The following is a 24,257-nucleotide window of genomic DNA, read 5'->3' as shown; positions in this document are numbered from 1 at the left end:
TCCTAGCCTGCCTATGACACCACTCTGGTGCCGCCTTACTCCCCTTATGCTTCCTTACTCCCCCTGCACAGGTGTGTAATCTGGGTTACACTTGTGCCCACAAGGAATGTTAGGTGTGTATTGAGATATTGCTTATTTAGTTACCTAAGAGATTAGCAAGTTTTTAAGGGTGAATGCTGTAGGTAAGAAAATGTTCTTATCCATGTTTTACATGTTGGGACATAATGAGGTTAGGTTAATTCTAGGTGCCTTTTTCAGAGGTTTTAAGTACCTACAGCATCAGTTGGCTTGAATTGGTAGTCATCAATTATAAAAGTTAGACCTAAGCTATTTAAAATTGAGCATCCAAAATTGGATGTGGCTTTTGAAAATGTTGGCTTAAGTGACTTTCCTAAAGTCACACAATGATTCAGTGGGAGAGCAGGAATAATTACTCAGTCCAGGAGAGGGAGCCAGGAATTACTTGCTCCATTAGATCACACCGCTGAAGAGAATATTTTAATGATGGGCTTATGTTTCCAAATATTTCAATGAACATAGCCATAAACTGTATACTTTGAAATATGTTATTACACATACAATTAAGATTAATGCAGTATATGTGTAGATGTGCATTATATACACATACATGCTGTATATATGCTTGTATAGCATGCAACCAAAATCTGCCTACTACCTCCTGTGAAAACATGAGCCATGACAGATTTCACACATTCTGTATGTAAAATAAATGCTCTAGATCAGTGGTTTTAAACTTTTTTCATTTGCGGACCTCTAAAAAATTTGAATGGAGGTGCAGACCCCTTTGGAAATCTTAGACATAGTCTGCAGACCCCAGGTTGAAAACCACTGTTCTATGGTAACGATAATCTTTTGCGGACCCCTTAGACATAGTCTGCGGCCCCCCAGACGTCTGCGGACCACAGGTTGAAAACCACTGATCTGTAACTTTTACTTCACCTGATGGTTCAACCAAAGAAATGCCATATTTATTGTTCTCTGTCTTATTTGACCGTTTGCAGTGTCATCAGCCAAACAGAACAAATCTGTTGCTTGTCTTTGAGGGTGAGGGGAAGGGAATGAGCGTTCACATGGAAATCATATGATCCCTCTGCATCCACAATGTTAAACAAAGAGGTTTGTCCCTGTGTTAAATCAAGTTAAAGCCAGTTCGCATAAGATCCAGATTATTAAATTAAATGTCATTTAAAGAATACTGTTGTAAGAATTACTACACTTTTCTGTCATCTTCCCAGTAAAAAAAATGATGCATCTATCTACATATTGGAGATTCCGGCCCCAATCCAACAAAGCATGAACATCATTTTAGCTACTTGAATAGTCCTCTCAAACACCCATTTAAGTACTTTGCTGGACTGGAGCCTCATTGAATGTGTGTTAAGGGGTAAATCTAAGCCCCTTCAGGCATTAGAGGGGCATAACCTGGATTTGAGAGGAGGTGTGAATTAATATTCTGTGGCTTGTGGGGGAAGGCTTCATCCCACTTCCCCACACTCCCCTTACATCGCTGTAGAGCCAAGATTTGCTGCTTGGGCCAGGAACTCGGTCTAGTGTGCGTGAGAAAATGAGAAATAATTACACAGAGGCACGTGAGCCTTATTATATTCTAAAGCATGAGGATTTAATCCTTTCCCCATGTATGTCAATAGGAGTGTTGCCACTGACTTCATTCTAATCAAGATTTGGTCCTGGAAGTCTATCCTTCCCTCTCTTTGGCAGCAATGTACAGCAGGATGCACGAGATACCCTTTAATTAGCATTGAAATCCCATGTCTTGTGATTTTTCCAAGGGAAATAATGCAAATTTAAAAGATTAAAAAAATTTTCTTTCACAAAAGGTTTATAATCCGATCACAGTTAAACAACACCCATCTCTCAAAAAAAGTGGCTTTATGGGTAACTTATTTTGCAAGTCATTGAGGTACAAAAGGATATCAGATCTTTTAAAAAAAAAAAAAAAAATCTAATAACAGTTTTCCCGAACTTTAGTCATAGTGGCCAAAATTTTCAAACCTGGGTGTCTGAAGTGAGACTGCTAACTCCATATTTAGGCACCAGAGTAAAAGTGCTTTGTTTTGCAAACATGATGAGCACCTGTTGACTTCACTGGGATTTCTGGGTGTACAACACTTCTGATGACATTTTTATTTAGGTGCCTGAATATGGAGTTAGGAGTCAAACTTTAGGCACCTAGGTTTGAAAACTCTGGCCTGTGTTCCTTTCTTCAGGATAGAATACAATAGTCATATGCCAAATGAATGGTTTCAGAAAGAATACAAAAATATTCCCTTTCAGCCTGCACCGTCATGAAAATTATGTTGCACACTAAACAGGTGCATTTTGGAATAATACATGAACAAAATGACTCCTTCATTGTTCTTTCTTGCTGGGACATTCGCGCATACTGTGGATCCTCTGCTAATATTTTGTATGTCATAATGTCTGTTTTTAGCTGAGTCCTGCAGGAAGACCATACAGTCAGACGTATAATGTCTTGATTTTTTCCCCTGAGCTATTCTAACCTGTGCCAGTGCTAGGACAGAGAATCAGAAATCCATAATCAGGTCTCTCTGACAGAGCACCTTTTATTTGGCTGCATTTCGTAGAAGCTGGGCACAAGAGGGAATTTCACCTAGAGCTGGGGTGAGCACATAGCAGGGATGCAGCAGTCTGATATGATGCTTTTATTTGCCAGTTGCAGTATTGTTAATCTCAGGGGTTTAAACAATCAGGATATAATCCTGTGGATTTAATTTGGTTTTTGTGGCAACCTAAAATACCGCAAACCCCTCACCTTTCTCAGTATATTTCCCATCCTGTAAGCATGCAGCATAGCACCCTCGTTAGTAACACTACATCATGAAAAGAGAAAAAAGCTTAAAGCAAAATATCCCGGGACTAAGAGGGTGTAATGCTTTTGCTCTGTTTCTCAAATGATGAGAATAGCTTCAGACTGCTGTCGCTCCCATTGCAAATGACCAATCAAGCTCAGAACTGTGTGAGTTCAGGTGATTCAGCCCACTGTCGACTTTGGATTTATTCTTGATAAAAGTCGTGGAATAATATTGCCTTTTTGCAGAGCTTTCATCACACAATTTGATATCTAGTCTCTTGCAAGCTTTCTCTTTTTATATGTAAAGCTTCTGTTCTTCATTATACTCTGTTTAAATTTCTCTTGCATCTTTTGACAGCCATCTCAATCAGTAATCATGACGCTCTTGTCCAGTTCTGCAAAGACAATGAGATCAAACTTGTGGTGGTGGGCCCAGAAGTTCCTCTTGCTGCTGGTAAATTTAAAATAAATTATTAAAGTTCTACCCACTTATTGCCATATTCATGGAATTATGGGTTTTAATTTATTGCTTCAGATGTGCTAGAAAAAATTACCACTGCTGAGGACAGTTATTATGTCTTTATTTAGAGGCTTTCTGTGGCATTATAGTATCTGAGCACCTTGTAAACTTTAACTGATTTATGCTGTGAAGTAGGGAGGTATTAATATTCTGTTTTGCAGATGTGGCACTGAGGCACAGAGTGATTAAAGGTCTGATTTTCAGAGGTGCTGAATACCTGCAATGTTTGTTGAAGTTAATAGGATTTGTGGGTGGGCACAGCATCTCTGCAAATCAGTCTCTAATTGACTTGCCCAAAGTCATGCAGGCAGTTAGGAATAGAAACCAGAATCTCCCGATTATAACTTTCTCTGCTGAACAGATGTTCTCAGTGTATTTTTTTTATTTTATATTTTTTTGTTTGAGGGCCAGTTTCATATCTGGGGTGGGGGAAGGACTTTCAAGGTCCCTAGGTTAATGGAATGTTGGGCTTTCTTCTCTTCCCACTGAAGTCAATAGCAAGTGTCCAAATGTGTTCATTGGGAACAGATGCAGGCCCATTGTTCCCTGAAGTTCCAGATGGTTGTATTCTGATGAAATGCACATTTCTGAAGGTTCTTATGCATGTAGTTTAAAATTTATGATGTCCTTAACTATTCAGATCTTTTCTTTTAAGTGCTTGGGTTTGTAAATGATGTGTCAATGTTGTCGCTTAGCAACCATAACTAACTTATTAAATGAAATGTTTTTGAATACAACTGACTGATTTGGAAGTCAACATATGAAACTTACCTATAGAATTTGTAAGTTTTCGTTTGATTCTCACACCTCGTGCGATATTCTCCCCCAGTGATTACTATGGACTTTTCGGCTGAGAGCTGTAATAAAGGGGAAAAGGAGTTGTATCTGTTAAAGTGGTGTTTCTGCAGTTACATGGTGCAACAACAAATTCTGACCTAAGAGTTCTAAAGCCCAGATCGTCCTCTGCTAGTTACGGCAAACGCTGCCCTTGAGGTCCATGAGGTAAAATTGGCACAATCCCCATGATGTATCCTATACATGGCACAGCGTTTGTAGCTGTTACTCACTAATGTGTCAAAGTGGTTATACAAAGCAACAACTTCATTAACTTGTAACTCTTATAAACCAGCTCATTACTGTCGTAATAATAAGTCTTAAATCTCTTGATTGCTAGGCATTGTGGATGACTTGACAGGAGCTGGGGTTAGATGTTTTGGTCCTACAGCCAAGGCAGCTCAGCTAGAGACTAGTAAGAGTTTTGCTAAAGCCTTTCTGGACCGGCGTGGGATCCCAACTGCAAGATGGAAAGCATTCACCAACCCTGAAGACGCTTGTAGCTTTATTACCAGGTAAACAGCCTTTCATGTTTAGTCTTTTTTTTATTATCATTACAGTAGTGTGTTTACAATATGTTAAGCACCTAAAGTTGGCAACCCACTAATCATTCAGTTATTCTTTTCAGTAGTGGCACAATGTTCATATCTTCAAAAGACACTCTAAAAGTAACCCTGCAAAAATGGCATCAATACGAGTTCTACATTTATTGCTCTTCAATGACAGTTCAACTGTGCTCAGATTACAAGGGAAAAGATGGGTTTTTTTTTTTTTCTTGCCAACCGTGCAAACCTAGATTGGGATCTGAAAATCATAATGGGTTCTTTCTGGTTCATGCTTTATTACTAGTAATGCAAATTCTGCAACTGAAGCTTCATTAGCAATCCTGTTGATGATCCACTACTCCAGTGGTGGGTAATATGCAGCCTGTCAGGGTAATCTGCTGGTGGGCCGCAAGACACTTTGTTTACATTGACCGTCCACAGGCACAGCTGTCGGCAGCTCCCAGTGGCTGGGAACGGTGAACTGTGGCCACTGGGAGCTGCGGGTGGCCATGCCTGCAGACAGTCGATGTAAACAAACTCTCTCTCAGCCCACCAGTGGAATACCCTGACGAGCCGGAGGTTGCCCACCACTGCACTAGTTAGAAGTCAGTCCCGCTCACTCAGTAATAATATTGGTCTGCACTGCTAACAAATAAAATGCTTCTTTTCCCTGTCAGAAAAGTAGTGTCAGATAACAGTGGAAAGAAATGGCAACCAGAAATAGTGTAGTGAAGTGGGTTGACAGGGGAAGACACTTGATTTTATGTGGGTTTTTTTTCAATCATAGTTAAATGGCTATTGTGATATAGTGAACTTATGAACTCTTATTTTCAACCTTCAAAATCCATGAAGGTAGGAGGCTTGGACTTGAAAATGCATCAGAGGCTGACAGGTTATTATGGAATCCCTCAGTCATGCTTTTTTTTTTTTTTTTTAAATAAGCGTGGACTTTCCTGCCCTGGTTGTAAAAGCTAGTGGTCTGGCTGCTGGCAAAGGAGTAATTGTGGCTACTAACAAAGAGGGAGCCTGCAAAGCTGTGCATGAAATCATGCAGGTGAGTTGCAATGTTATGTAAATACCCATTTTGCCTGAGAATTTTATGTTTATTAGTAACGACAGCAAAACATCAAAGGCATTTTTGTGTGATTTACATGGAACATACATTAGCCTAACACAACTTATAGATTCATAGAAATGTGGGGCTGGAAACGACTTCAAAAAGTCAGCAAGTCCAGCCCCCTATGCCAAGGCAGGACCAAGTAAAACTAGACCATCCCTGATAGGTGTTTGTCCAACCTGTTCTTAGAAGCCTCCAGTGATGGGGATTCCACAACCTCTCTTGGAAGCCTGTTCCAGTGCTTAACTGTCCTTAAACTTAGAAAGATTTTACTAATATCTAACCTAAATCTCATTCTACTTTCAGTGGACGTAGAGAACAGTTGATCACAGTCCTCTTCATAACAGCTCTTAACTATTTTAAAACTATTATCAGGTCCCTCCTCAGTCTTCTTTTCTCAAGACTAAACATGCCCAGTTTTTTAATCTTTCTGAATAGATCAGCTTTTCTAAACCTTTTATCATTTTTGTTGCTCTTCTCTGGATTCTCTCCAACTTGTCCATATCTTTCCTACAGTGTGGCATCGTGAACTGAACACAGTACTCTAGCTGAGGCCTCACCAGTGCCACGTAGTGAGGGGCAATTACCTCCCGTGTCTTAAATTCAACACTGCTGTTAATACACCCCAGAATATTTGCCTTTTTTGCTACTGCATCACATTGTTGACTCATATTCAGTGTGATCCACTATAACCCCCAGATCCTTTTCAGCAGTACTACCACCTAGCCCGTTCCTCATTCTGTACTTTTGATATTTACTTTCTAAGTGTATTACTTTGCACTTGTCTTTATTGAATTTTATCTTGCTGAATTCAGACCAATTCATCAATTTGTCAGGGTCACTTTGAATTCTAATCCTGTCCTCCAAAGTGTTTGTAACCCCCTCCCAGCTTGATGTCATCTGCAAATTTTATAAGCATGCTCTCCACTCCATTATCCAAGTCATTCATGAAAATATTGAATAGTACCAGATCCAGGACTGACCCCTGCAGGATCCCACTAGATGCGCCATCCCAGCAAACCATTGATAACTACTCTTTGACTGTGGTCTTTCAACCAGTTGTGGTCCCACCTCATACTAATTTAATCTAGACCACATTTCCCTGGCTTGTTTATGAGAGTGTCATGTAGGACTGTGTCAAAAGCTTTACTAAAATCAAGATCTATCAGGTCTACTGTTTCTCCCCCATCTATTAAGCCATTAACCCTGTCAAAGAAGGATATTAAGTTGGTTTGGCATGATTTGTTCTTTCCAAATCTGTGCTGGCTGTTCCTTATAACATTATTATTCTCTAGGTGCTTACAAATTGATTGTTGAATAATTAATTTTTTTCCAGGTATCTGCCTTGTCTATATTTCCCTGGGTCCTCCTTGTCCCCCTTTTTAAAAATGGGTACTATGTTTACCTTGGTCCAGTCTTTTGGGACCTCACCTGTCCTCCATGAGTTCTCAAAGATAATTGCTAAGAGTTCCAAGATTGCGTCAGCTAGTTCCTTAAATAAACCTAGGATGAATTTCATCAGGCCCTGATGACTTGAACATGTAACTTACCTAAATATTCTTTAACTTGTTCTTTCCCTGGTTTGGCTTTCCCCTTTTTGTTAATATTAGTTGTGTTGAGTATCTGATCACCATTAATCTTTTTGGCGAAGACTGAAGCAAAATAGGCATTAAACACCGCAGGCTTATTGATGTCCTCAGTTATTAGCTGTCCCTCACCATTAAGTTGATGACCTACATTTTCCTTGTCTTTCTCTTGCTCTGAATGAATTTAAAGGAGCTTTACTTTTTTCCCTTTTATCTCCCTTGCAAGGTATAACTTATTTTGTGCCTTACCCTTCCTGATTTTGTCCCTACATGCTTGTGCTGTTCTTTTTTACTCCTCCTTGGTAATTCATCCATGTTTCTACTTTTGTAGGAGTCCTTTTGATTTTTCAGGTCATTAAAGAGCTCCTGATGGAGCCATATTGTCCTCTTACTATTCTTCCTATCTTTCCTTTGCATCGGGATAGTTTGCAGTTGTCTTTAATATTGTCTCCATGAGAAACTACCAGTTCTCCTGAACTCCTTTTCCCCCTAGATTTTCTTGCCATAGGATCTTATCCACCAGTTGTCTGAGATTATCCCTTCTCACGCTGCACTCACACTATTTGGGTGTGTATGAATGAATACAATATTTGATTCCTTCAGGAAGCATTCTCTTTCCAGGCACAATCTCTGTGGGCATAAATAAGATCCCATTTTCATACTTGCTTCCTTTTGGATTTGCTTTTTCTCCATCCTTTTTGTGTCCCTGCTATTACAGAACTGGCAGGACTCTAACAGTACTCCTATGATTAAACTGGCTAAGACAAACTAAAGAAAAAGGTCCTTGAAACTGAACATGCAGCTTCAGCTATAGGTGCTCATTCACCAAAGCACTTGAGCATATGCTTAACTGTACATGTGTGCTTTAATCCCAATGGAATACCTGTAAAGCTAAGCGTATAGACTCATAGACTGGAAGGGACCTCAAGAGGTCATCTAGTCCAGTCCCGTGCACTCAAGGCAGACTAGTAATAGTCCTTAAACCATTCCTGACAGGCGTTTGTCTAACCTGTTCTTAAAAAAACCTCCAATGACAGAGATTCCACAACCTCCCTAGGCAATTTGTTCCACTGCTTAACTACCTGACAGTTAGGAAGTTCTTCCTAATGTCCAACTTAAACCTCCCTTGCTGCAACTGGGGGGGAGGGATAGCTCAGTGGTTTGAGCATTGGCCTGCTAAACCCAGGGCTGTGAGTTCAATCCTTGAGGGGGCCACTTGGGGATCTGGGGCAAAATCAGTACTTGGTCCTGCTAGTGAAGGCAGGGGGCTGGACCCAATGACCTATCAAGGTCCCTTCCAGTTCTAGGAGATAGGATATCTCCATTAATTTATTTATAATTTAAGCCCATTCCTGCTTATCCTGTCCTCAGAGGTTAATGAGATCAATTTTTCACCTTCCTCCTTGCAACAACCTTTTATGTACTTGAAAACTATTCTCTTGTCCCCCCTCACTCCCCCGTCTGCTCTTCTCCAAACTAAACAAACTCATTTTTTTTTTCAATTTTTCCTCATAGGTCACGTTTTCTAGACCTTTAATCATTTTTGTTGCTCTCCTTTGGACTTTCTCTAATTTGTCCACATCTTTCCTGAAATGTGGCACCCAGAATTGGACACAATATTCCAGCTGAGGCCTAATCAGTACAGAGTAGAAGGGAAGAATTACTTCTAGTGTCTTGCTTACCACACTCCTGCTAATGCATCCTAGAATGATGTTTACTTTTTTTGCAACAGAGTTACACTGTTGACTCATTTAGCTTGTGATCCACTATAACCCTCCCATCCCTTTCCGCAGTGCTCCTTCCTAGGCAGTCCTTTCCCATTTTGAATTTGTGCAGTTGACTGTGCTTTCCTAAGTGGAGTACTTTGCATTTGTTCTATTGAATTTCATGCTGTTTTCTTCAGACCATTTCTCCAGTTTGTCCAGGTCATTTTTAATTTTAATCCTGTTCTCCAAATTACTTGCAACCCTCCCTGCTTGGTATCGTCCACAAACTTTATAAGTGTACTCTCTCTATGCCACTATCTTAATCATTGATGAAGATACTGTACAGAACCGGACCCAGGACTGATCCCTGAGGGACCCCACTTGATATTCCCTTCCAGCTTGACTGTGAACAACTGATAATTATTCTCTGGGACGGTTTTCCAACTAGTTATACATACAACCTAGATGGAGCTATTATAAGGTGAATTTCCTTAGTTTGTTTATGAGAAGGTCATGCAAGACAGTATCAAAAGCCTGACTAAATTCAAGATATACCACATCTACTGCTTCCCCCTGTCCAGGCTTGTTACCCTGTCAAAGAAAGCTATTAGGTTGGTTTGATATGATTTGTTCTTGACAAATCCATGTTGGCTGTTACTTATCACCTTATTATCTTCTAGGTGTTTGCAAATTGATTTCTTGATTATTTGCTCCATTATCTTTCCGGGTACTGAAGTTAAACTGACTGGACTGTAATTCCCCTTTGTTGACCTTATTCCCCGTTTTACGGATTGGCTCTATATTTCCCCTCTGCCAGTCCTCTGGCATCTTTCCCATCTTCCATGTGTTTTCGAAGATAATTGCTAAATTTTTTCACACCCCTGAGCAACATAAGTTATACCGACAAAAGTGATTGTGTAGATATGGCCTCAGAGAGCCACAAAGTTGCCTTGGCAGTGCACTGCATTAATATATGGTCAGCATGCAAACATTTCCGTGGAGCGATGTTCTCGCATTCCTCTGTAAGTGTTAACAAAGTGGATTTTCTGCTCTTCAAGGCTGAGAATCATTGTTTCAGTCTGAAATAATATTGGTTCAAAACTTAAAACAAAAACGGTATGAGGAATTGCCAGTCAATAACCCAAGTGGTATCAATGTTGAGTTTATAAACTTTCAAGAGCATGTCTGTATTATGAAAAGTGAGGGGGGGGAAAGCATTCAACATTGCCAACATGTCTGATATGAAGGATGGAAACAGAACAGATGGGTTCCAGATGTATTTTTCCTTGCTGGTTTGGGAGGATTACAAAGGTTTGATTGTTCTTTGAAATGACAAATGGAGACAAAAGAAATTAAAGATGATTTTTAATGCAGGATAAGACTTTTGGAGCAGCTGGGGAAACTGTTGTTGTTGAAGAACTTCTTGTAGGAGAAGAGGTTTCTGTAAGTATGCTTCTCGTCCTCTTAAGAGTTTGGGTTACAGCTTACCGAAGGAACATTTAGGGACCTACTATACCAGGTTACTTAGAAGATACTGTACAAGTAACCAGTATCAGGGCCTGAATTTTTGTTAATACTAAGGCCCCTTTACACAATCCTGGCAGTCTAGAGAAGCCTGAAATGGACATATATTTCAGTTCCACCCACTTTAAGGCCCCTTAACACTGGCAGACTGGTGTAAACAGGCTGCAGTATAAATGAACATTCAGGCCCAGTTTCTAAAAAGATGGCATGGTAACTTTGCATTAATGCTGCAATATAGGAAGTCCAAGTATGGTCTTGGGTTTCTCGCTCAGGGCTAAAATAGGCTTATATTAGATGAGGCACACTTGAGCTTTGGAGGGTAATATGATATATATGAAAAATAGCCATCACTGCTTTATTGACCAGTCATAGCGGGGGCCACATCAGTATCATGCCCTGCCTAAAGAAAACAGAACTGCAGATATTAGATGGTCATCGTCTTTATAGTGACCTGGTCTTGAACTAAGGGGAACTTAGACTGGTGGTTCTCTCAAGTTAAGTATGTACAAGGTGATACTCTTAATTAGCCAAAAGGACATCAGAGGATTTCAGTACAAGAACATGAAAACTTACTTGAAAGTTCTTTGAGGACTTCAGTAACTCAGCCAGAGGTTAGGGGTCTATTACATGAGTGGGTGAGTGAGGTTCTGTGGCCTGAAAAGTGCAGAAGGTCAGACTAGATGATCATGATGGTTCCTTCTGACCTTCGAGTCTATGAGTGTCTGAAAAAGCAAAAATTGTATTTTACTTGGTTGTCAAAAATAATCCGTCATGGGTGAGTACAATTTTGTAGGGTCTGAGATACATATGTTGTTTGGCTCTTTTTGCTTATTGTTATAAGGGTACCCTGCCTGCCTCTGAATGGAATTATAAACGGTTCTTGTAAGCAGTCCTGAACGAGCAATATTTGCAGTTGCCCAAACGGTGATTGACAGCACTTAATTCCCAAAAGAGACTGGCAGGGGGAGCTCTTTGAAGACACTACGACGCATGGAAGCATATGGTGGCTATGTAATTTTCAAAGTCAGTTTGTTTTTCGTGATCACGGAAGAAGGAAAAAGAATTAGGTAATGCTCCCCTTCCTCGGGAGTAATCTCTGCAATGGAAATTCCAGTTGCTCTTCGTATCTGTGTGCCTCCTCAGTATCATTCTGCTGTTCCTACAGAATAACTTGTATATAAGGGTTCTACAGCACAAGTTGATATTTCTTGGGGGGAGCAGGGGGTGAGAAGTGCTTAGAATGCTAATGTGTGTTTTATATTACTAGGGGGGTGGAGTTAATTGCTTTTACAATCAGGTTTTATAAGCCTGAAAACTGGGTTTATATTCACCATTTCCAGTGGTGCTAGTTTTAGTCATATCCATTTGGGTATGTAACTATTCATGTTTCCTTACAGTGCTTGTGCTTCACTGATGGTGTCACTGTTGCTCCCATGCCACCAGCCCAGGATCACAAACGGTTAATGGATGGAGACCAGGGCCCAAACACTGGAGGGATGGGAGCTTACTGCCCAGCACCACAGGTGTAATATGATATTGGGAGGCTGTTTTGGTGGAGTTTAATATTAAAAGTGGGTGGGTGGCTGTGTGTAATTTGTTCTATCCTGGGAAACAGGATTGGAGAGAGAGGGCTTCTAGCCTAGGGAGATGACAGTCTGACACAAGGGATTGTGTTTCACCAGGCTTGATTGTCTTGCACTAAAGAGTGGTGCATCCTTACTGAATTACATTTTGATTGTGAAGGTGGAAGTCTGCATTTTCTGCCATATTGCATTTTGTGCTGGTATTTAGTGTTATTAAATCCCTGTCGCCCCGTACCAAATGGTTAAAGATCAACTTTTCTCTTATTTAAGTTAGAATGGTTGACCTTTGTCATAGGTCTCTTATGTTTTGGTCTCTCTGTTTGGCGGGTAACTGTTATTTGCAAAGGGATTTACTTTATTTTCTTTTGATTGATATTCTGGTCAACTGACTTTCTTCCATTGTAAAAGTAAACTTTGTATCACAACATAGCTATGTTGATTTTATTTGACAGTGATTCAGTCAGTAATGTCCTGTGCGCATTCCAGTCTTAACTTGTCTTGACCTCCCCTTCCTGCAAACATTCACACACATACTTAACGTTATGCAGATGAGGAGTTTCATTATGTCAATGGGACTACTTGCATGTGTAGAGTTAAACATGTGTGTAAATGTTGTGGGATCGGAGCCATAGTGTCAGTACTGCTGCATGCTCTTTCTAGATAGATAATGAGATATTTGCTTTGTCTGTTGAAATTCAGGTGTGAAAGATACCTGGAATACTGCTGCATGGCTCTTAAAAGCAATGCAAAAAAAAAAAAAGCACTTGTATGACACTAGGAAAAAATACATTAATTTCTAATATTTTATTAGATTTCCAAAGATTTGCTGCTGAAAATCAGAGATACTATTCTTCAGAAAACGGTTGATGGGATGAAAGAAGAGGGTGTCCCTTATATTGGTAGGTGGAAGCTTTTGTTTTTGTTAGATGTTTGTCTTCAAACAGCAAACGTAACATACTCCCTCCTCCCATCTCCTGCTAAGGGCCCAGTCCAACTGCCACTGAAGTTAATGGCAATACTTTGGACTTCTTTGGGAGCTGGATTTGGTTCCAAAGGCTTGATCCAAAGCCCACTGAAGTCAGTGACTTCTTTCTGTTGAGTCCGATGGATCAGCCCCCAAATGAGCAAGAATGGTAAGGGCAACATTTTCAGATGTAGTCTGCAAAATTGTGTCCACAATTTTTTGTGCCTGTAATGTTAACAGGGTAATCACGCATGAGTGCATGTAATGGAATTTATGTCTCTTTGCACATATCAGGTAACTGCATGCCTTCCTTCTATTATTTGCACCCACAAGTGATTGGACTAAAAGAACAGCAGAAGCAAATGATTGTGGACAAAATTCTGCAGGATATTTTGGAGAATTTTTGCCCCAAATGTTTGTTTGAAATTTAAGGTTTAGAGTGACCATGGTCTGGCAGCCCCCTAATAATAGCATTGCAAATGCAACATTAATTATAAACAGTTTTTTAAAACAAATGGCCTGTACAGTCACTTAGACTAGATTTAGTCTGGTTTGTCATTTTAGGTGTGCTATATGCTGGATTAATGCTTACCAGTGATGGGCCTAAGGTTCTCGAGTTTAACTGCAGGTTTGGTGACCCAGAGTGTCAGGTGAGTGACTGAAAATAGTTTGGTATGGAAAATATATCACACTTTTATCCATGCTTCTTTATTTGCACTGATTATAAATAGGGAAAACTTAGCCAACGATCTAATGCATAATTACCTAATTGTTTTAAGAAATTTGATTTTAAGTTTTATATAGCAATTTCCTTCAAAACAGTTATAGATTAGTATTTTTCCACATTATTAATTACTATGTGTTTATGTGCCAAAAATGTTTTCAGTGCTGAACAAACTACAAAGTTGAGTCCCAGACCTACGCAGCTTATGATCTAGAGAATGGCATACCTTAATGCTTGCTTTCTTTATTTTCAGTTCTAGGCGTCGTATATCTTCATTGCATAAGAAGTGAGTCTTTAGAAGGGATCTGAATTTATATTACAGTGTTCAAATTTTGAAGAAAGACTGTCAGGTTAAATGTTATGTAGGACCAGATTGTGAACCCTCTAATCACATTGGTGAGAAGATACATATGTATTCCCTTTGGTGACCAGACACTCATATAAGTAAAGCCAATGTAAGGATTTGCAAATATTATTTTTAGTAATTTAGAGTTCACCATTAATGCAGATTGTTTAATTACATTTCACTCCATATGGATGACATAAATAGACCAGCCACTTTTACTCTTGTTCATATTCAGTCTCTAGTTAGTCTCATTTTCTGGTTCTTGTGTACAATGATTTGAGTAGCAAACACTTCAGGGGAGTGTTTACTTTGTTAAAAAATACTTACTTGGAATTTCTCTCATCAGCTTTAAGTTCTTCGAGTGCTTGCTCATGTCCATTCAACTTAGGTGTGTGTGCTCGCCACGTGCACTGGTGCCAGAAGTTTTTCCCTCAGCGGTATCCGTAGGAGACTGGCTCTGGCGCCCCCTGGAGTGGCGCACACATGCCGCGGTATATAGGGCACTGCCGGTTCCACCCACCCTCGGTTCCTTCTTGCCGCCAGTGACGTTGCTGGAACTGTTGCTCCTTCAGCTAGTGCTATTGCTGCTCATTCATACAAACTAGTTATCGCTTGTATTCTAGTGTACATAGTTTTCTGTTAGTGTTAATAAATCCCTTAGCCATAGTTAGACACTTCATAGGTCCCAAACGGAATTTTGCCTCGGGATGGGGCTTGCCCTGGTCCCCAAGCTTTAAGCCCTGTGATCACTGCAAGAGGCCCATGCCCGTTAGTGGCCCACACAGCAGTTGTCTGTGTTGCTTGGGTGACGGACACGTTAGAGAGAAGTGCAAAATTTGCAAGTCCTTCAAGCCAAGGACTAAGAAGGAGCATGATATTCGTCACCCCGGCACCGGAGCAGTGCTCCGAATCAGCACCGAGTACCGTGACCTTGGTACGCAGCGCCCCACCGGGACCGTCCACGGGCCAGCACCGGTCCCCATCCATGGCTCTAACCAAGAAGGCAGTGCGAGGCCAGTCTCCAGCCTCCCGCAAGGGAAAGGATAAGACTGGGTGTGAGCAAGGTCCCATGCCGGGCAACTCTTCACCCACGTCGGGATCTCGGGCCCAAGCTCCAATGGAGCGATGTAGCCCAACCCGCTCCCCACCAGCTACCCCAGATAGTGGCAGAGGCCTCCGTCAGCTCCAGGTGCCGTCTACGCCAGAGGCCCTCAGGTGGCACAGGAGATCATGTCCCTCCCGGTGCCACCCACACCAGCTCCTGCAGTTCCCCGGTCATGGGGTAAACTCGCGTTCGGACAGCTTCCATCCCCACCTCAGCGGTACCACCAGCCCACCAGCGCTCGCCCTCTATAGCCGCCTCGCATCTGACCGTGAAAGGCAGATGCAGCGCAGCCCTATTCAGTCCCCAGACCTAGGGCACAGGCAGAGTGGCTCAAGGCACAGCTCATCGGCCACTGGGTGCAGACCTTTGGAGGCATGCACCTCCCCCTTCCCCCCCCCCCCCCCCCCCCCGGCAGGAGTATCAGTCCCAGCACGCAGTATCTCCGAGACCATGGTACCGCTCCAGGGACCCATCGAGGGATCAATGTCACCATTCCTCGAAGCATCGCCGATCCCTAGGAGGGCATCACCATGTGTGGGCACTTCCCAACACCAGGCCCATTCCGACTTCCAATCCCGCTCCTCATCCCATTACCGCTCGTTAAGTGCGAGACCTAGATTGCTGGATTCAAGCAGTCGCGGATCCGTCAAGCGCCACCGGTCCCTAAGATCCCGCTCCAGATTGGACTCCAGGCAGAGTGACTGGCACCGGTCTCCAGGCGAAGTGACCGGCACCCAACTGAGGGTGGGGGGAACCGTCAACTCCCTATATACTGCAGCATACGGGCGCCACTCCAGGGGGAGCCGGTGCCCTACTAATACTGCTGAGAGGAAAACTTTCGGCACTGATGCACGTGGCCGGCACGCACATCTAAGTTGAATGGACATGAGCAACATATCTCAAAGAACACCAGTTACGGAAAAGGTAACTGTCTTTTTTTTATAAAATCTGTGTTCTTAAAAAGTCTAAATTTGGGACTTAATTCAACCTTAGTGTCTTTTAAACTTGTCTATATTTTTGTAGGTAATCCTTCCATTATTGAAGAGTGATTTGTATGAAGTTATACAAGCGACAATCAATAGAAAGCTGTCTAGTTCCATGCCTGTTTGGTCTGAAGACAGTGCAGCCATGACTGTGGTCATGGCTAGTGAAGGTTATCCAGGAAACTATGCCAAGGGCTTGGAAATAACAGGTAAAGACAACAGGAGTAACTATGCAAGAAGTTTTCACCCGTATATCTTGCATAAATTAATCTATGTAATATCGAGGTTTGGAAACGACACTATTTATGACTCTGCGTCAGCAAGAGACAACTGAATTTTCACACACACACACACACACACACACACACACACACACTTTTAGCTTTCATTAGTCAAATAGAATGTCTTTCCTTTCATATAAAGTTCAGACTGGGAAGGAAAACTGATACTTTTCTCTCATATTATAAGCATTGTGGTGACAATTGCAGCATATCCCACTCATTACATCCTCTTTTTCTGGTCCTCCTATGTTTTTTAAATATGGAATGTTGTTGAGGTGCTGTGAAACCTGAGGATAGTATTAAATTCATCACTGCGCGTTGTTGTTTTGGTGCTGTGTGACGGCGTACCTACCCTGCACCAGCCCCAGCATATAAAAGGTAGCAGCCCAGCTCAGTCTAAGCAGGCTGCTGGAGGGGAAGGACTCGGGCTATGAGCTCTTTCCAGGGAGTTACTACAGGCCCTGACTGTGGGGCCGGGGCTCGCAGAGTGCCAGACAGACTCCAGGCTGCCCGACGAGCCTCGAAAAGGGGCTGCACTGGTGGGAGCCTGGCCATTTGATGACCCCAGAAGACCTGGGGAGCTTCAACAAGGGGGAAAGGGTAAGAAGCAGCCCAGGGAACATAAACTTTTTGATGCTGAGCGAACTGGGGAACCAGTCAGTGTTTCGGGAGGATCCCTGCTGGCTCAGTGGTGAGCACTCCCACCACCGACACAGCCCGGGGCTGTGACTCAGAGGATCAGGGAGGGCCTGAGTCCCATTACCCAGAGTGCCACACACCCCAGAGTGGCACCCCACTCCCCCAACGGGCCAACAGGCAATGCAATCTCAATGAGGTGGGCTACTACGCTGACTCTGGCCATTATGCCACACAGCTCCTTGTAGAAGGGCCATTTACTGCCTCGGGCCATTGGACCACATTGCCCCGAGTGGAAGGGCCCGCTACTGACTCTGGCCATTAGACCATGCTACCCTGACAAGAAGGGCCACCCTATTGACACCAGCCACTAGACACCAAACTATCATGACCAGTAAAGGTCATTAGTATAAGAACTAACTGGCTGCGGTACAGCCTTTTCCGTTCTTTTGGACCACACGTGACCTGACGCCCCGTGGCAGGGTGTACCTACCCAGCAACATGCTGATCTGTTTTGGTCACTCAAGGTCATAACTAAGAGTAGAGTAATGCAAAATACAACTAAAAATTAAATCTGTAAGCAGATGTCTCAGCTAAATGCCTCCTTCCACGTCGCAGGGCATTTAGCGAACACATTTGTCTGTCCACAGAATTTAGCTTCTTTGTATGTATTTAGTTACCAGAGTGGTTATGTGGGCCTGCACAATCCATCTTGATTCTTGATTGGGGTTCCTAGGGACTACTGGAATACAAATAATTAATAATAGGTGATCAAAGTATTTTAAATGATTGATTATATTTATATTGTAAAATATTACAGGACTTTCTAAGGCTAAAGAACTAGGGCTGGAGGTGTTCCATGCAGGCACGGCAGTAAAGGATGGCAAAGTAGTGACTAATGGTGGAAGAGTCCTTACGGTAACGGCTATCAAGAAGGATCTGATGGCAGCACTGGGAGAAGCCAACAAAGGAGTAGCAGCCATACACTTCAAGGGTGCCATTTACAGAAAGGACATTGGTTATCGGGCTATAGCTTTCCTCAGCAATTCCAGGTATATATCTGAAGGCACTGCCTGAAATTGATTGTTATTAGTGATCAGAAGACATCGGTAACTCAAGAGATCACTTAACTTGGTGTCTCCAGCTAGCTTCTGATGTACCCAGATGCAGGTAGCAATTTACGGTTGGCATTTCTGTAGTAATCTCAGCAAGAGAAGCCAGCAACTGACTGGGTTTGGAAACTGAATTACTCTCTCAACCTAGAGCTGATTCTTCCAGGTCTGGGATAAACAACACTGACAAGCAAGTTTAGGGTAACTTACACTGCTGCTGCCTGTACTATGCCTATTCTGTGTATGGGGGACTTCAGTTTCCAAGGTTCTTAAAACAGTAACTTTCTCCTGCACTAAATTTGTATTTCCCATTAGTCTAACATTAGAGTCATCTTATCTGTTTATGGGAGAAATGTTAGTGGATTGTTTCATTGGATTCATTCTTAGTGTTATTAAAATGTGTGTAAAAGGAGCAAGAAGCTTTGCAACTCCTGCTTTATTGGGTTTTGACTGACAACCAGCTTATAATTTGTAACTTATTTTGAAATAGTTCTGCGAGACACGGGTTTATTAATCCTGGGAAGGTGGGTTTTTTGTTTTTGTTTTGAGCAGTGTCTCTTGCTATTCTTGACTGCTGCCTTTTGATGTAGTCAGGAACCTCTTGCAAATTTTTTAACTGATGTTACCAGATATGGAGCATTTTTTCTCAATCTGCCTCTTCCCCAGTTCATTAACAGCCATAATAACTTTTGGTAATAGACCATTATGCAAAGTATAAGAGGCTGCGTTAGTAAGAGTCTCTATTTTGCTACTAGAGTACTGTTTGATTAGTCTATTGTAAAGTCATCTATGTATAAACAATAAATAAACTAAATGTGAAACGGTGCTTGTATTTAGTCTTATTTCTCCTGAGAGTACAGCACACCATTTGATAATTTGTTTAATTATGTGAAAGCGTATAATTGGTGTAAATGCTGTAGTAAAAATTATAATTGAATATTTGTACTACACGACAAAAGAGTGTACTTGAACAGACACTAGGAGCCTGACCCTGTAAAGCACTGAACTTGGGGGGCATGGAGAGAGAGGGAGTATGGCTGGAATTCCTCTACGCTCTTATGATCTCCTGCTCATGTGTCAGCCCTTTGGGAGCTAGTGTAAGTTTTGAGCGGCCGGTGACTGCTCTAATGTGTATTGGAGGCCAGACTGATGCCAGACAGCCCCAAGTACTGGGAGAACAAATAGGTGATGCAAAATAACCTTTGCCCCAGCACAGCTCACAAGGACCAAAGATTGGGCCCATAAAGTGCAGCAGTAGTCTCTAGGAACTTCTTCTGCAAGGTGCTGGGAGGCCTCTGCTCCTGAGGGGGCAGCTCAGGGGAGGCGCACAGCACCTGGCAGGGTCAATCCTCAGGCAGTAATGTTTCGCTCTATAATGCAGGGGTGGGCAACCTGCGGCCCACCACTGCTATAATGCAACCAGAACATTTTCTGAAAATAAAATACTCTCTTTTTAAGAAAAACAAAAACAAAACCCAGCATATATTTAAGAGCTGAAAATGTTTAACGTTTCTCCTTTTGTATGTTTGAACAGAAATGTGTGTGTATGCAACTTTTTGTAGGGAATTTTTCTTAATAAGACACATTGGGAAGAGGGCAGTCATTCTGACAGATCTCTGTTCCTCAACCAGTATTGGGCTTCGCCTTGAGAATAAACCTAATACTGAATCAAAAAAATTAGAGAGCTAAAATATCTATTAGGCCATCTCATCCATACCCATGACTGTGTAAGAATTCGAATTGCTCAATCTGAGTTAAATACATTTGCTACAACTGAGCATTGAAAGTAACTACAATGACCATCCCAAAAATAAAACATCATTCCTGTGAATATGGGGGAAATAACTTGTATCTCAGTTAATAACATAGATATTCCAATTCGTATACATATATTCATTAACTAAATTGGGGTACAAGTTATAACCAAATATTCATTGGGTGCCTTTTACAGAGAGAGAGTGTGTGTGTGTTTATACACACACACACACACACACATTGGGCCCTGAACAATGTGCATTCTTTAAGCAATCTTGTGCTAGAAATCTTTTTACAAGTAAGCTTATTAATTAAAAAAAAAAATGCACTATGTTTTGTGCTCTACCACCCGAGTCATTAAGGAAGGACTAACCTTAAATTGAAGGATATGTTCTCATAGAGCAGTGCTGATCCATGTAATACCTTCATTATGGGATGCTATTTTGAGCTTCCTGCAAGCCACTGAGCATGCTTGCTTGATCCATCAAAGAACTTAAGTGGATGCTTAATTTTTGGCATGTGAGTAATCTAATTGAAGCCAATGGACCAGTGTCTGCAGAACCGAGCCCATTGTCCCTCCTTTGAACGTCATCTTTGTGCGAATTGTATCTTGGTGTGTAGCCAGTTGGCTTATGTTCTGGTCTCTGATGCAGTCCTTACGATGGCTAGGAGTGTTCATATATCGCACAGCACAGTACTCTTATTTCCTATCTTCAGCCATGTGCATGAGCTTAGCCTCAAAACAGCAGTGCAGTGCCTCAATCTTTGAGTTACTGAGCTGGTCTGAAATACGTGGTATAGTAGATGTTGTGTCACTGCTGCTGAATTCTTTCATGCTATTCTAATAATGCTTTCAGCGTACGCTACGTTAGCAAAGTACTGTGCAAACATGAAAGGGATGATGCTACTAGGAAAACGCCCATTGAGTTCACTAGGGCCAGGATCGAGTTCTATATAGTTAATTATCACAGTAATGTAGGAAAGTAAATACTATAAAAGGCAAACATATTTATGCCATTAGTAATTGGTTACTTTAAACTTTTTTTTAACAATCTTTTAGAGGCCTGACTTACAAAAACAGTGGGGTAGACATCGCAGCTGGCAATACCTTGGTTCAGAAAATTAAACCCTTAGCAGCAGCCACCTCAAGGCCAGGTAAGCTCAGATTTGTACCATTATCCCTGGTTCACTCAGTTCTTGACAACCATACATGTCATTAGATCTTTAGAGTGACGCAAATGCTCATGTTTGTGTGTCCTGCCTTGAAAATTCAAGGTTGAGCAAACACCCAAGAGATATTCAAAATGCAGAAATCCCTAAAGATACAGAATCGCTTGTCAAAATGACCCTGTAAAACGTATTACCTGAGAGATGTAGCACATTCTCAACTCCCCTTGAGTTCGACAGAATTGAGGGTGCTCATGCAACACAGAGGTTTATTCCCTAAATTTAAGATACATGAGCAAAAAGTCTCACCACCTGCTCATATTTTTAAGTAAATATATTCTCAGTTTGAGTACAGTATCAGAGATTCATTTTTCTTCAATACATGTTTTGAAAGCCTGTGACTTTTCACTGAAAGTGTAAAACTCCCCATACATCATACATGGAATTACCTCAGTTTTTGCATACAAGACACCCATGTGCTCCTCAGATAACTGATCAGGTCAGACCCTCCTCGTGCTGGTTTCAGAAACTTGCTTTGCCATAACAAGTCACTAATGGTGATATAACAAAGTGTGGGTCTGCAATGAATACAGACATTTTGTTAATACAGTTTATTTCAATTTTCAAATTAATTAAAGACCTTCAAATAGCTTTATATCTCTTTCACATTTACCAAACCTGTGAATAATTTTCATTATTAATTCTGTTTTTTCCAGCTTTGCCCCTTTCATTGTTATTTTTTTTTAATGTGTGCTAATCTTAACAACTGGAAGCCAAACATACATGTACTTGACAGTAATAATGCACTGTAGGTAGAGACATAAAATGGGTGTTGCATCTCAGTGGAAGGAAAATGTCCCATTGGCAACTTTCTTCAGGGAGGACTGGGCTTCAGCCTATTACAGCCATTTCTTATCTGCTTTTACAGAAAGCTTTTTTAAGTACAAATAATCTACATTAACTATTGAATGTGCAATCACAAGGCTTATGTAATTATAAAAATGTATCCTAAAAGGATACGGAACTCCCTATGTTTCAAGGCTTAAGTCCAGTGAAGCAATTAAAGCACATGCTTAACTGGCCTATTGTGGAACTACTCCAGTATTTAAAGTTAAGCATGTGCTTTAATCAGTGGTTTGCTGGATCAGGGCCCATTGTTGGCTCAGTTCCAATGGGGTTTCTACATTTGGGTGATTTGTAGGAATGGGTCATAAGTGGTTAGAAGTCTTCAGTATACTAGGCTGTTAATCCGCACCTTTCACTGGCACCAGGGGTAACATTTGCAAAAGTGCGTAGACGACTCAAGAGCTTAAGTCCCATTGACTTTCTGTGGAAAGGGGATGTAAAATGTGACCAGTCAGAATAGTAATGGTTTTCAGTCACTTTGCACATATTTTGCACAGGTGTAAGCAGTTTACACAGGGTGTAGGGCAATGAACAGTCAAGCCCAAACAACCTAAATACAGTTTAGAGATGTATGTTTTGCAGCATCTTAATACTCTGTACTTTTATTTAGACTCAGATATTGCTTTGGAAATTGGATAGTATATTAGTTGGTACGTTCCTTCCCCAAAAAACCCACACTGCTTTGTTGTTTTTATCAACAGCATAAACACGTGGGATCAAAACTTATGTCCAGAGCTCAGCTCTTGTTCCCCAAGGGCCCAATTTACAACTGAAATCAATGATAGGGGTTAGATCAGGACCTAGTTTAATAGAGACTGAGACTACTGTGGAGGGGCACTTGGTCTTTGGGGAGCCGGGAGAGGGAAGGGAAGAGAGAGTCTTGTGATCCCTTCTGTTGACTAAAGTCATGTTGAGTGGCTTCAGAAGGAATCTCTTCAGTGGTGGAAGATCCGGCAGGATCCCATTGGAGTAAAAGTTTAATTCCTTTGTCTTTTTTTTTTTTCTGGTTGGCAGGCTGCAATGCAGAGCTCGGAGGATTTGCTGGTCTCTTTGACTTGAAAGCAGCTGGTTACAAAGATCCTATCTTGGTGTCTGGAACTGATGGTGTTGGAACAAAACTCAAGGTAACTGAAAACACCTGTGCAGGAAGGATTGTCCTGGTTAAAAGCAAAACACCTGTCCACATCAATGCCGAGATTATTAACCGGGGATGCTTATTGTGTTCAGAAGAATACACATTCATACTTTAAAAAGCATCTTCTTTCTGATCCCAGTTCAGCTAAGTACATGCCTGATTTTAAGCAGGTGAGAAGCCGCATTGAAGTCAGGGATTGCTCATGCTTAAAATTAGGCACGTATTTAAATACCTTGTTGAATCTAGGCCTCCATCGCTACACACAAAATGTCCAATCGCAGAGCCAAACAGTAAGACTATATAGTGGCCATTGTATATTTGTGCACACTGATTGGACCATTTTATTCTGAGTGCATTTTGTACTCCCCAATTAAATTAAAAAAAATGAACATTCCCTAAAATGAGATCTTAAGTCAGATTCATGGAGCTCTACCAATTTATTCCAGCTGAGTATCTGGCCCACATCTTTTAACATCTGTATCCAACGGAGCAGAACGACTGTCTTACTGCTGGACAGCATGAATTGGAGTTTTTGTTGTGCCCATCAGTTTTCTTGTTCACACCAGAGAAATTTTTGGAGCTTTAAAGACTGGGACCCTGTTTCCCAAAACTCCTGTTGGGAGTTTCAGGTGCACAAATAATGTAGCATTGAACTGTAAATGAATGATATTCAAATCTCAGTGCTCTCATAAATGTTTATTATTATTAAAATCAAAGGATCCCTTTCTATGTCCAAGTCATCAGCAGTTGGAAAAGATGGAAATAGAGAGTGGTAACAAAAATAAACGTAGTTGAGGTGAATTTTTATTTTTAAAGTGGAAATAAACTGTAGTTTAAAAAAAAAAAAAAAAGCCACCAAAACGTATTTTCCTGT

General features: G+C 41.4%; 1 protein-coding gene across 1 annotated transcript in view; it reads left to right on the top strand.

The window, feature by feature from the left end:
- GART (phosphoribosylglycinamide formyltransferase, phosphoribosylglycinamide synthetase, phosphoribosylaminoimidazole synthetase) overlaps nucleotides 1-24,257 on the top strand; it is a 53,053-nt gene that overhangs the window by 6,237 nt on the left and 22,559 nt on the right. Inside the window, exons 3-13 of the mRNA XM_008165260.4 lie at nucleotides 3,213-3,308; nucleotides 4,549-4,723; nucleotides 5,696-5,807; nucleotides 10,537-10,605; nucleotides 12,084-12,209; nucleotides 13,081-13,168; nucleotides 13,798-13,883; nucleotides 16,432-16,600; nucleotides 18,129-18,360; nucleotides 21,236-21,330; nucleotides 23,263-23,372. Of these exons, the coding sequence (XP_008163482.2) occupies nucleotides 3,213-3,308; nucleotides 4,549-4,723; nucleotides 5,696-5,807; nucleotides 10,537-10,605; nucleotides 12,084-12,209; nucleotides 13,081-13,168; nucleotides 13,798-13,883; nucleotides 16,432-16,600; nucleotides 18,129-18,360; nucleotides 21,236-21,330; nucleotides 23,263-23,372 (1,358 nt within the window). The remainder of the gene's footprint in view (nucleotides 1-3,212; nucleotides 3,309-4,548; nucleotides 4,724-5,695; nucleotides 5,808-10,536; nucleotides 10,606-12,083; nucleotides 12,210-13,080; nucleotides 13,169-13,797; nucleotides 13,884-16,431; nucleotides 16,601-18,128; nucleotides 18,361-21,235; nucleotides 21,331-23,262; nucleotides 23,373-24,257) is intronic.

The sequence above is a fragment of the Chrysemys picta genome, chromosome 1 (genome assembly GCF_011386835.1).
Source record: "Chrysemys picta bellii isolate R12L10 chromosome 1, ASM1138683v2, whole genome shotgun sequence".
NCBI lineage: Eukaryota > Metazoa > Chordata > Testudines > Emydidae > Chrysemys > Chrysemys picta.
Note: the sequence above shows the minus strand (reverse complement) of the source record. Positions and strands in the feature narration are given on the sequence as shown.